Genomic DNA, 13,619 nt, shown 5'->3' on the forward strand with positions numbered 1-13,619 from the left:
AGGTCTGTGCAATTGCTACACAGACAGACAGATAATTTTGCATCTACATTTTGATTTTGATTTAGTTATATACACAGATATTCTTATTACGTTTAAACAAACAAACTATAGCTCAGTGCCACCTTCACACCAGCACTTGAGCATTTTAGTGCTTGCTCATCACTAGATACTACCTTTCTGACCGAATTGTTGTCAACAGCGGAGAGCCACACGTCCGGGGGGGAGGGGGAACTATCACCCTACAAAAAAGTTCCAGGTTGGGGGCAACCTATCATGACAAGAAAACTTGTTGCTTCGAGAAATAGAGGACTTGTCGGACTGACCTGTTGAATACCAGGAGAGGCCAGCTTGAAGGATGGCTTCCTTTTTTCTAGAGTACCAGAGGTCCATTTTGGCGGTTAGAGACACTACAAAGCCTGGCCCCCCAAAAAAATGCAACCCTTTAGGAGATTTCATGGACATGTGCATGGACTGGAATTGGAAGCCGGATTACCATGACAGCGATCTCGTGTATTCTTGGTTGGGCTGAATGAAAATGTCTGATGATCTCATTGGCTCGACAAACCCAGAGTGAACAACTGGGCAGCAGACTTTCTAAGCTGTGAGAGGCAATCTGTGGCAGGGGGTCATTTTATACAGGAGTCTACAACCATGTCCATCTTTGGGTGGGGCACTCTGGACAATGATCTAATGGCATCAAGGCTGAAACAAAAAGGTTCAATAGTTCTTGCCCAGCTCCCACAACCCTCGGACTTGCTAGGGCTTCAGAGGCAATCCACCCTCCTTTACCAATTTCCTACTGTGCCCCTGCTACCTGGACTGCTCAAGAGGATCAAGTTGGAAGGGGTCCTTATTACTTCAGAGTGGCACAGAAGATCCTGATACACAGAAGTGATCAACCTCATTGCAGACACCCCATGGGGTCTACCAGACAACCCACATCCACTTTTCCAAGGTCATCATTCCACTCGAATTCACAGTCGCTCAATATATTAACATGGCTATTGAGGCCACACTCCTGATGTCATGCATCTACCACCACACTTGGAAGCACTTTTATTTGATGCGAATCCAACATCACTCCTATGTCGTTCTTTCTTCCAGCTCTTTGCTCCTATTTCCAATTCGGTCTTGAATTCAGCTTGGCTCTAAATTCCCTCAAGGGCCAAGTCTCATCCCATGGTTTCCTGTGTCCCCCACAGATGTGCTCAGGAGTATTTTCCTACTCATCACAAAAATTTCTCTGCGCTGTGTTTCTTCTCATTTTCTTCCTGTTTCTCCTACTGCTTTTTCCCTAACTGAGTAAATTCGTGCCAATAGGCATAAGTAACCTAAAGAGGAGTAGCCATTTTTCTTTTATTTTTAAGTTCTTTTCTTAAGAAGAAAAAAACAAGGACTTGCACTGCTGAGAACCATGGCAGCCTCTGTGCGCTGAGCAATCTAAGGCTATGTGCGCACGTTGCGTACAGTAACTGCAGCATTTTCTGCAGCGATCTGAAGAGCACACGTGCGCTTCAAATCGCTGCAGAAAATGTCCGTAGTGAAAAAAAAAAAAAGCCGATTCCATGCGCTCTGCATGCAGCTCCTGCCATAGACCATGCAGGGGCTGCTGGCAAAGCGCACGGAAGAAGTGACATGTCACTTCTTAGAACGCGCGCTTCTGACAGCAGCCGAAGCGCTGCGCTTTAAAACGCCACGTGCGCACGGCCCCTGCACAATCTCCATAGACTATGTAGGGGACGCAGGACGCATGCAGTTACGCTGCGCTACAAAGCGCAGCGTAACTGCATGTATTTACGCAACGTGCGCACATAGCCTAAGGCCTTGTGCGCACACTACGTTTTTACCCGCGGTTTTGCTGCAGAAATTTCCTGAGAAATGTTTGCAACCTTTCTGCAGACATTTCCCAGCAAAAACCTATGGGAAAAAAAAAATAGCTGTGCGCACACTGCGTTTTTTTCTCAAGAACATTCTTTCAGCAGAATTTCTTGAGAAAATTTCTTGAGAATATGTGCATGTCACTTCTTTTCCGCAGGTACCTGCGGAATTTGCCATAAATAATGGTAAAAACCGCGGGGACCAGCTTGCGGAAAATCCGCGGTAAATCCGCGGGTGCGGGATTCTTTCAGAGGGTCTGTTTTTTTCTTAAGAAAATGGCACTTTCTAGTGCGCACATAGCCTAAAACAGATCGCTCAGTGCCCATCATTCTGTCTACCTATTAAATGACCATCGATCTGTAAAGGTTTACAGATTGGCAGTGCTGCTAGTCAAGCTGTGTAAACAGAGCTTTAGGTACTATTTATATCACATTTATGCAAAAAAAAAGTTCAAAAAGTATAACATGTCTATTAGGGCTTTATTGCCACACGGGCCAATGTACAATTATACTGCACAGAATATATATATTAAAAAAAATAATTTATGAAATAGCAAGGGCTGACTAGCTTTTTTGTTATCTAATGTGGAAATTCATATGGGCCCCTCTATATTTATCCATGTGTCTGATTAACTCTAACATCTAATGCAATTCAAATTTTGTCTACAAATTTCATATTTTAACTGCAAAACTAGATCGGGATTCAACATTTGCAAAGTGGGAAAGATTGGTGCTGTAGGCTTCTATCAATATTTCCAAGTTCCTGTTAGAATACTCACATTCATACTCGGGGTGGGTTTGGGGGACTGTAGTTTTAGAATATTATCCTCAGGCCATTTTAAGAAAGTGGCATATACAACTGAATCTTTAGCAGTGAACCTGAAAAAGAGGAATAGGTGTTACATAGGTCATGTTTGATCCTTTACGTCTACTTTTAGCAAAGTCAGTACTTACCAGATATTGACCGTAGTGTTTTCTTTCTGCACTCTCCAGGGTTTAGTAGCATAAATTGCCTCTCCATTAATGCTCAGCCATTTCCCAACATTTCGAAGTCTCTCTTGGAAAATTGGCATGATCAAGCCCTCTTTACTGGGTCCCACGTTTAAAAGGTAATTTCCTCCAAAGCTTACAGTCTCCACTAATTCCTGAAGGGTATTGGAAAAAAACAAAAAAACACAATATCAATGGAAGCACAGGAAACAGAGATAAAAGGCGAAAATTCATCAAATCAATGTCAGTAAATGAAAATTAATGCTGTCAGTTGTTACTACATTTAGGGGCAGATTTCATTTATGGTCAATTGACCTCAAAGCCACATTTCCTAAAATGCCAAAAGCAAACAAATCCAAAAACACCAGACTGGAGTTTTACTTTTATAACTGATATGGTACTTGGATTTCTTTTCTCCAAGGCAATTTAGAACAGTAACCTAATTTTTTGGACTATAAAGACGCACTCCCCTCCCATTGCAATTTGGAAAGAAAGTGGGTGTGCGTCTTGTAGTCCAAAATATACCTGGCTTGTGGCAGTGGGGGTGGAGAGGGGTCACAAGAGACAGGAGCAGGGTTGCTGCGACAATAAGCCAGAGGCAGGTGTGGGGTGACCACATAAGTCTGCCGTTAAAGAGAATGAATATTCACTGCTTCCCATGCCCATAACTCCACCCACCTTTCGGTAAAGAGGTCAGTGAAAGTAAATGACAGTGAAAATTTTTACTATAACTGATTATGGGCATGGGGTGCAGTGATTATTCACTTTGGATTACCTGGCAGCAGAAGCTGGCGTGTAACTGGGGATGCATGGCAGTGACGTTGTGCGCTGCCTATCGCTTACACACCAAAATCAGTTGCTGGTATCACAAGAGAATGCCGCGAGCCAGGGGAGCAGAGGGAAGCTGAGTAAAAAAATTGTTTATTTTTTGTGTTACAAAAAAGCAGCATTAAAAAGAAGCATATATACCAGCATGGACCCATGATAGTGGTGGAGAACATGTACACATAAAAAGTTAGGGATATTTGGCTTTCAGCTGATATTACAGGATGAATCTAAAATGCACTCTAAAGGCCCAGTCACACTAAACAACTTACCAGCGATCCCAACAACGATACAACCTGATAGGGATCGCTGGTAAGTTGCTAGGAGGTCGCTGGTGAGATGTCACACTAAGCGACGCTCCAGCGATCCCACCAGCAACCTGACCTGGCAGGGATCGCTGGAGCGTCGCTACACGGGTTGCTGGTGAGCTGTCACACAGGCAGATCTCACCAGCAACCAGTGACCAGCCCCCAGCCTGCAGCGACGCGTGGATGCATGCTGCGCTTGGTAACTAAGGTAAATATCGGGTAACCAACCTGATATTTACCTTGGTTACCAGCGCACACCGCTTAGCGCTGGCTCCCTGCACACCTAGCCACAGTACACATCGGGTTACCGCTTCTGCGGACGGCACTGGCAGTGTGAGAGCGGCAGACGCCGGTAACGAAGGTAAATATCGGGTAACCAAGGTAAGGGCTTCTTGGTTACCCGATGTTTACCGTGGTTACCAGCGTCCGCAGAAGCCGGCTCCCTGCTGCCTGCACATTCAGTTGTTGCTCTCTCGCTGTCACACACAGCGATCTGTGCTTCACAGCGGGAGAGCAACAACTAAAAAAATGGTCCAGGACATTCAGCAACAACCAGCGACCTCACAGCAGGGGCCAGGTTGTTGCTGGATGTCACACACAGCAACATCGCTGTTGCGTCACAAAAGTCGTTCCTTAGCAGTGATGTTGCTAGCGATGTTGCTTAGTGTGACGTGGCCTTAACATGTTGAACTGTTCAATGTTGCAGGACTTTTTGAACAACTTGCTGTTCTCTAACAAGGACCTTACTGGCAAAATTCACAACAGTTATTGGATCCATGAATCGCTCAATAAATCTGGGGATTCAATTAGAATTGGTATTTAAACAGTTCTCCTCATCATGTTGCCCACATTTTGACATTATCAAGACAACAATTAACAATTGATCAACAGTACCTCGTCATTGTGAGGCTTCAAGGAGGATATTCTCAGACAAAAGTGGAAATTGAGTTTAGAGTATCACAGAGTGTCATCAGCAGGTTGCAACAGAGATAGAGATTGGAAGAGTCACAGAAAGGTCTCATTCACACATCAGTATTTGTATGCCAAAATCAGTAGTGTCTTGAAAAACACAGAACAGGTGTCAATCTCTCAATTACAGTTTTACTCTTTAAGTTCCACTTCTGGCTTTGGGATACAAACATTGATGCAAAAATACTGACGTGTGCATGAGGCCAAAGACAAAGAAATGGACATCCAATTAGCCACATTTCACACTGATGACAGCTTCATTGTAAATAATGCCATTAAGAACCGGATGATATATGCCCCAACTCCAAGCACGTTTAAAGGGAGGTGAGAGGCACGCAAATGTCACATCAGACCAACTGAAACCTTTTACATCAGTGTAGTCTGAGTGCTATATGTCCACACCACCAGGCACAGGCGCCATTGTCTTGCTGGACGAGGAACCAATGGGCCTCAGTGATGTTCACTCATGAAAGTCGATTTAGGTGGAGCAGAAATGATGGCCGCGAACAATGTTAGAAACATCAAGAACACTATGCATCAGACACTGCTGTCATCAGACAACCCTTTGGTGGTGGTGTTACAGTGTGGACAAGTGTGTCTAGTCAATACAGAACTGCCCTAAACTTTGCGAATGGTACAGTGACAAGCCCCTACTACTGGAATAACATAATTAATCCAGTCATTATGCTCCTACTTGAACAAAACGGCCTAATTTCATCTTCATGGACGACAAGGTTCCATCTTATCAAGGTCGCATCCTATAGGAACGGCTGCTGGAGACGATGGTAGCTCAAATGGAGTTAAATGCACTTTCTCCACACCTGAATCCATTAGAAAACCTATTGCATCAGCTGAGTCGCTGAGTAGAGGCTCGTAACTCTGTACCCGAGAACCTCAATGACTTGAGATGCCCTTGAAAAAGAGCAGGATGCTATGCCTCAGCATATTATTGAGAGTGACTTTTTGGTGGAATGTACCAACGCCTTCTGTTGGCTTTTGTTTCAATAAATTGTTTGAGATGAGAAGATCACCATTGCATGCTTAAATGCCCTACTGTCATGATAAAATATTACTGTAGCGTAAACTTTTTATGTTTTACACAAGTTTTGCCCGAAAGCCAAATATCCCTACCTTTTTGTGAGTAGTGTAGGAAGGGGCCCAGGATCAGAGATATGTATACCGAAGAAGGGGCTCAGGATGGGGGACATTAGAACAGAGTTGGGGGACATTACCCCCATATTTTTTGCTTCAAATTTCTTTCACCTATTTTCCTCCTCTAAAACCTATGTGCATGGTATGGTGCGGTGCATCTTAAAGTCCAAAAAATACATTAGATCTAATGGCTACTACAATTCCACAAGGTATATTACCCTTTGGGATACTTTATGGCTTCCTAAACTACCCCACTTTTGAGTGCTTTGATTAGTGAAAAAAAGATAGAAGTAAGGAGAATGTCACATAGCCTGACCGGCGGCGTAATTTAGTCCTTCTCTCAGCTATGGGAGGAATTTGAAATACTGCACTGACGTCTAAGTTTTTATAGCGGAGTCAGTTTTATCAGGTGGGGTCACTAGAGGTTAGGTGCAGATTGCCCCAGAATAGTATGATGCACTACATTTCCAGCATGGTCAATTCAGCTAGGGTTTAATCCCTGCAATAATGGTCACAGTTACATGTAGTGCTAATCAAACTATCCAGTATGAAGTAAAAAAAAAAAAAAAAAGGGAAGGGGATTTAGGGTCCATTGAAGGATAATAGAGAAATTTTGGAGTGTTCCCTGCCCGTCACTGAGTGAAAAGGATAAACTGTAACATCTGTTATAACTTCATTAAAGTAAATCGAACGCCTCAATTCTATTATGATATAGGGCTGAGGGGTGACTCCATATATCTTAGATGCAAATCACAATCTGCGAATTGGGACCACATGTGGACTTGTGCAGACCGAGAAAGGTTTTGGTAAGGAGACCAGACATATTGGCGTTCTATTGGCGTATGGTCTGGGGTATGTGGAGGACCTAGACAGAAGAATCGGGAACCTGCAGAGGGTAAGATACATTTATGTGGCAAGAAAGCTGTGGGGTGATTAAAATAGAACCTTTAATATGATATCTAAAATATCGCTCTCCTGGCTACAGACAACAAAAAAAACAAAAATAATACAATTGAAGCTCTAGCATCATTATACCATCAGGGTACTCATTAATGCTTAACCTGCTTGTGTCAGAAAAAAGATCAAGTGAAAGAGAAAATCTAAAATCAAAAACAAAATTGATGAGATGAATAAAGGAACAGGCTCACCAAAATCCATCAAGGATATCCAGGGGTAGCCCACCCCATCCATGTCAGAAGGATCCTAGACCAGATCATCTCGATTCATCAGAGGAGTCCTGCTCATATTCTTATAGCCAACTGTGTAGATACATCTTCACTATGCTAGGTCATGTTCCTCTCTGTTATTTTACATAGAGCAATGCAGTTGTGCCACATTATTTACAGATGGCAAAGTGGCACACCTTGCCATATCTGGGATCTGGGATATCGGACCAAGTGACATGCACTCGTCACTTCCAGCACTCATCCCATCAGGCTGGTATTGTAATATATAAAAGACCACCATTGGTGCAAAGGAACTAAGCACATCATCGATGATTAGAGGAGGGCGCGAGTAGCCTATCCTGTCATCATGGCAGCAGCCAGGACAAGCACCACTCCAACTATAAACCAATATGAACTGGGAAGGGTGGGAGGCGGTGGTTGAGAAAATATGGTAACCAAGCAGCCTTAGCTCCATATATCAGAGTTCTTGGCAGGGTACTCTTATTTGTGATTTAAGAAACAAAAACATGGCTCAAAAAGGGAGGGAAAAACAGATTATGTATGAAGATCTAGAAAGGAAGTGAAAAAAAGCAGGATAATGGGATGAAAGTGATGTGAGGCTACAAATGTGCCTAGTTACACCCCGACTTAGCTGAAAACTGCCTTACAGCATTTAATCTGGATTAAAGGGAATCTATCATCAGGTTTTTGCTATGCAATAGCATGACAGAGGGTTAATAGGAATCCGTCACCAGGTTTTTACTCCCCCATCTGAGAGCAGCCAAGCTGAGGGACACCCAGAGATCATGTGACCGCCTAGTCTGAGGAAACAGCATTGTTGCTCCCTTAACCCCTTCACGACCGCGGGCAGTAAAATTACGTCCTATTTTAACGTGACTTAACGACCAGGGACGTAATTTTACTGCCTAAACTTCATTTGATTGCCGTGGCCATAGCAACGGCTTTCAAATGATGCTTTGCTTGACCCCAGGGGGGGCGGCATCGCCACCCCCTATCGACGATCGATGTGATTGGCTGTTCAAATCTGAACCGCCAACCACATCGATCGCACTAATTTCGGCAAAAATAATGCCCGAATTAGTGCGATCCTGTGAGATCCAGCTATGAGATGCCGCAGCTGCAGCAGCATATCATAGGTGGACCTCAAACATGCCGCCCCCAGCCCCTGCAGCACTGATTGGAGCGATCGTGCTATGACGCGCAATCGCTCCAATCAGTGTGCAGTGGGGCGGTCTGATCTGCCGGTGGCCGCCCTCCCCAGGCCTGTGCTGGCCTGTGAGCCCTCCCCCAACATGTCTGCAGCGTGCAGTGGCTGGTACTTTTGGTACCACGCCACCGCTGCTGCTGCCGCCGCCGCCTCTGATGTCTCCGCCGCTCCTGCTCCAATGGTAAGTATTTCGCTCCCTGCGCGCTCCCGTGAAGGCCCCTGCGCGCTCCCGTGAAGGCCCCTGCCCGTGCCCCCCCCCGATCTGCCCCCCTACGCCCCGATCTGCCCCCCGGCATCCCGATCTGCTACCACCGCTGCTGCTGAGGTCACCGCTGCTGCTGCAAAGTGAGTACTGTGCTCACTTTGCAGCCCGTGCGCGCTCCCGTGGTGCCCCTGCGCGCTGCCGTGAAGGCCCCTACCGTGCCCCCCCCGCGATCTGCTCCCCCCAACCACCCCCCCCCCCCCCGACATCCCGATCCGCTCCCCCCGCGATCTGACTGCCTCCCCCATTATTTCTATTCTGCTTCTGCAGCTCCCTCTCCGGTCTCCCCCTCTGCTCTCCCCCCTCCCCCTCTGCTCTCACCCCCCCCCCTCTGCTCTCACCCCCCCCCCCTCTGCTCTCACCCACCCCCTCTCCCCCTCTGCTCTCCCCCGACGTCCTCTTACCTGTCTTCACCGGCCTGATCACATCTGCGGGTCGCTGGGTCCTTCCTGGGCATTCTGCTGATCTGCCTGCTGCTCCTGTAAAGCTGTCCATCTCTCTGCCATCTGTTCCTCTGCAGCTCTTCTGGTCAGTGATCCTCCTGCTAGTCCTCTGGGTACTGTGAGTATAACTTTTTTTTTTTTTTTCCGTATCCCCTGTCCATTTTTACACCTCATCCGTCCGTGCGTCCCGCCAAGCGCTGATCAGGAATGCAGATAACGGATCGGCATCCCTGCTCAATTTTTGGCGTGACTTTTTTCCGTATCCCCGACGCTTTTTGTATCGCATCCGTCCGTGCGTCCCGCCAAGCGCTGATCAGGGATGCAGATAACGGATCGGCATCCCTGCTCAATTTTTGGCGTGACTTTTTTTCCGTATCCCCGACGCTTTTTGTATCGCATCCATCCGTGCGTCCCGCCAAGCGCTGATCAGGAATGCAGATAACGGATCGGCATCCCTGCTCAATTTTTGGCGTGTCTTTTTTCTGTATCCCCGACGCTTTTTGTATCGCATCCATCCGTGCGTCCCGCCAAGCGCTGATCAGGAATGCAGATAACGGATCGGCATCCCTGCTCAATTTTTGGCGTGACTTTTTTCCGTATCCCCGACGCTTTTTGTATCGCATCCGTCCGTGCGTCCCGCCAAGCGCTGATCAGGGATGCAGATAACGGATCGGCATCCCCTGCTCAATTTTTGGCGTGACTTTTTTTTCCGTATCCCCGACGCTTTTTGTATCGCATCCATCCGTGCGTCCCGCCAAGCGCTGATCAGGAATGCAGATGACGGATCGGCATCCCTGCTCAATTTTTGGCGTGACTTTTTTCCGTATCCCCGACGCTTTTTGTATCGCATCCGTCCGTGCGTCCCGCCAAGCGCTGATCAGGGATGCAGATAACGGATCGGCATCCCTGCTCAATTTTTGGCGTGACTTTTTTTTCCGTATCCCCGACGCTTTTTGTATCGCATCCGTCCGTGCGTCCCGCCAAGCGCTGATCAGGGATGCACATAACGGATCGGCATCCATGGTCAATTTTTGGCGTGACTTTTTTCCGTATTCACGACGCTTTTTGTATCGCATCCGTCCGTGCGTCCCGCCAAGCGCTGATCAGGGATGCAGATAACGGATCGGCATCCCTGCTCAATTTTTGGCGTGACTTTTTTCCGTATCCCCGACGCTTTTTTTTATCGCATCCGACCGTGCGTCCTGCAGCGGCCGATCAGTGCACTGCGTCTGTGCGTTTGAAAAGTCAAATGGCGCTCCTTCTCTTCTGAGCCCCGCCATGCGCTCAAACAATTACTTTCCACCACATATGAGATATCTGCATACTCAGGAGAAATTGCACAATACGTTTTATGGTGCATTTTTTCCTGTTACCCTTGTGAAAAAAAAAGCTACCTAGTTGAAGCAACCGTTTTGTGGTAAAAAATTTTTTTTTTCTTTTCACGGCTCAACGCTATAAACTTCTGTGAAGCCCCCAGGTGTTCAAAGTGCTCACCAAACATCTAGAACAATTATTTGAGGGCTCTAGTTTCCAAAATGGGGTCACTTGTGGGGGAGCTCCACTGTTTAGGCACCATAGGGGGTCTCCAAACGTGACATGGCGTCCGCTAATGATTCCAACCAATTTTGCTGTCAAATGGCGCTCCTTCTCTTCTGAGCCCCGCCATGCGCCCAAACAATTACTTTCCACCACATATGAGGTATCTGCGTACTCAGGAGAAAATGCACAATACATTTTATGGTGCATTTTTTCCTGATAGCCTTGTGAAAAAAAAAGCTACCTAGTTGAAGCAACCGTTTTGTGGTAAAAAAAATGTTTTCCTTTTCACGGCTCAACGCTATAAACTTCTGTGAAGCCCCCAGGTGTTCAAAGTGCTCACCAAACATCTAGAACAATTATTTGAGGGCTCTAGTTTCCAAAATGGGGTCACTTGTGGGGGAGCTCCATTGTTTAGGCACCTCAGGGGGTCTTCAAACCCGACATGGCGTCCGCTAACAGGTGCAGCTAATTTTGCACTCAAAAATTCAAATGGCGCTCCTTGCCTTCCGAGCACTGCTGTGTGTCCAAACATTTGATTTCCACCACATATGAGGTATCTGCGTACTCAGGAGAAAATGCACAATACATTTTATGCTGCATTTTTTCCTGTTACCCTTGTGAAAAAAAAAGCTACCTAGTTGAAGCAACCGTTTTGTGGTAAAAAAAATTTATTTTCTTTTCACGGCTCAACGCTATAAACTTTTGTGAAGCCCCCAGGGGTTCAAAGTGCTCACCAAACATCTAGAACAATTATTTGAGGGCTCTAGTTTCCAAAATGGGGTCACTTGTGGGGGAGCTCCATTGTTTAGGCACCTCAGGGGGTCTTCAAACCCGACATGGCGTCCGCTAACAGGTGCAGCTAATTTTGCACTCAAAAATTCAAATGGCGCTCCTTGCCTTCCGAGCACTGCTGTGTGTCCAAACATTTGATTTCCACCACATATGAGGTATCTGCGTACTCAGGAGAACATGCACAATAAATTGTATTGTGTACTTTCTCTTTTCTCCCTTGTAAAAATGAAAATTTTATGGCTAAAGTAACATTTTTGTGTTAAAAAGTAAAATTTTCATTTTTTCCTTCCACATTGCTTTGGTTCCTGTGAAGCACCTAAAGGGTTAATAAACTTATTGGATGTGGTTTTGAGCAGTGTGAGGGGTGTAGTTTTTAGAATGGGGTCACTTTTGGGTATTTTCTGTCACCTAGGCCTCTCAAAGTCACCTCAAATGTAATGTGGTCCCTAAAAAAATTATTTTGTACATTTTGTTGGAAAAATGAGAATTTGCTGATGACCTTTGACCCCTTCTAACTTCCTAACGGAAAAAAAATTTGTTTCGAAAATTGCGCTGATGTAAAGTAGACAAGTGGGAAATGTTATTTAGTAACTATTTTGTGTGACATATCTCTCAGATTTATGGGCATAAATTTTCAAAGTTTGAAATTTGCGAAATTTTCGCCAAATTTCCTAAATTTTCACAAATAAACGCAAAACATATCAGCTTAAATTTACCACTGACATGAAGTACAATACGTCACGAAAAAACAATCTCAGAATCGCCAGGATCCGTTGAAGCGTTCCAGAGTTATAACCTGTCAAAGTGACACTGGTCAGAATTGCAAAAAATGGCCCGGTCATTAGGGTGTTTTAGTGGCCGGGGGTGAAGGGGTTAAAAGTAATCTGTCACCAGGTTTTTTCTCCCCCATCTGAGAGCAGCATAATGTAGAGACAGAGACCCTGATTCCAGCGATGTGTCACTTACTTAGCTTCTTGCTTTCATTTTAATAAAATCAATGTTTTCTCTGCTGCAGATCTAGCAGTTATACAGAGCTCATAAATATGCTGGACTACCTGGAAGCAGGCCAAGTAGTCCAGTAATGATAATCTACTGCTGATTAATCAGGGATTTTATTAAAACTACACTAAGCAGCCCAGTAAGTGACATCACTGGAATCAGGATCTCTGCCCCTACATTATGCTGCTCTCAGATTAGGTGGCAAAACTCTGATGACAGATTCCCTTTAGGCCTCCTTCAAACACCCGTATCTCCGGTACGTGATGTTCGTTTTCACACTTACCGAAGACACTCACACACGTAGACCCATTAAAATCAATGGGTTTGCACACGTCTTTGTTTTGACATGGACCGTGTGTCTGTGTAGAGCGCATGCGTGCCCGTGTGCCCCACATGGCAACATGTTTGTTTTTCTGCAGCACGGATGTCACGCGAACCGCACACTGATGTGATCTGTGTGACATGTACTGGAAAAAAAAACCCAAAAACACAAGTCACATAAAATAAAGAATTTTTATACTTACCTGTCTCCGGCGCTGAGGTCTCTGCTGTTACTTCCGGGCCCAATCATTAAGCTCATTGCATATTCTCTGCACTCACCGCGGACCCGTAAATAACAGCAGCGTTGGCGACAATAGCGTCGGGGACAGATAAGTATACCATCTCATGCTGTGTGCTACCCGGATGACACAGGAACAGCACATGGATCACGCATACACTTACGCACCTTCATCACGACTTGTGCAAAACATTAGTGTTTTGGACGGACGTGCGAAGGAGGCCTTAAAACCACTGGATTTAGCAACGTGTCCTTTATTAGGCCATGTGCTGTTTACTTACAATAAAGGTTTCATGACCAGGTGATTATCACTACCTGAACTTCTCAAGTGAGCCCTGGTACGACCACGCACCTTATAAGCAGCTCACTTTAAAAATACAATGTACATATAGAGCTGTGGTGTCAGCGGGGTTAGCTTTCTGAGCTCTGCTACATCTAAAAATTTGATTGTGTCACAACTGCTGCACCTAGTAAACAAAGTGATATATCATTGAAATCAAGGTCTCTCTT

General features: G+C 45.5%; 1 protein-coding gene across 1 annotated transcript in view; it reads right to left on the bottom strand.

The window, feature by feature from the left end:
• Positions 1–13,619, bottom strand: part of FUCA1 (alpha-L-fucosidase 1) — a 76,243-nt gene that overhangs the window by 15,470 nt on the left and 47,154 nt on the right. Inside the window, exons 6-7 of the mRNA XM_075336204.1 lie at positions 2,832–3,022; positions 2,657–2,756 (exon numbers count right to left, since the gene is read on the bottom strand). Of these exons, the coding sequence (XP_075192319.1) occupies positions 2,657–2,756; positions 2,832–3,022 (291 nt within the window). The remainder of the gene's footprint in view (positions 1–2,656; positions 2,757–2,831; positions 3,023–13,619) is intronic.

Source organism: Anomaloglossus baeobatrachus, chromosome 2 (assembly GCF_048569485.1).
Source record: "Anomaloglossus baeobatrachus isolate aAnoBae1 chromosome 2, aAnoBae1.hap1, whole genome shotgun sequence".
In the NCBI taxonomy this organism is placed as follows: domain Eukaryota; kingdom Metazoa; phylum Chordata; class Amphibia; order Anura; family Aromobatidae; genus Anomaloglossus; species Anomaloglossus baeobatrachus.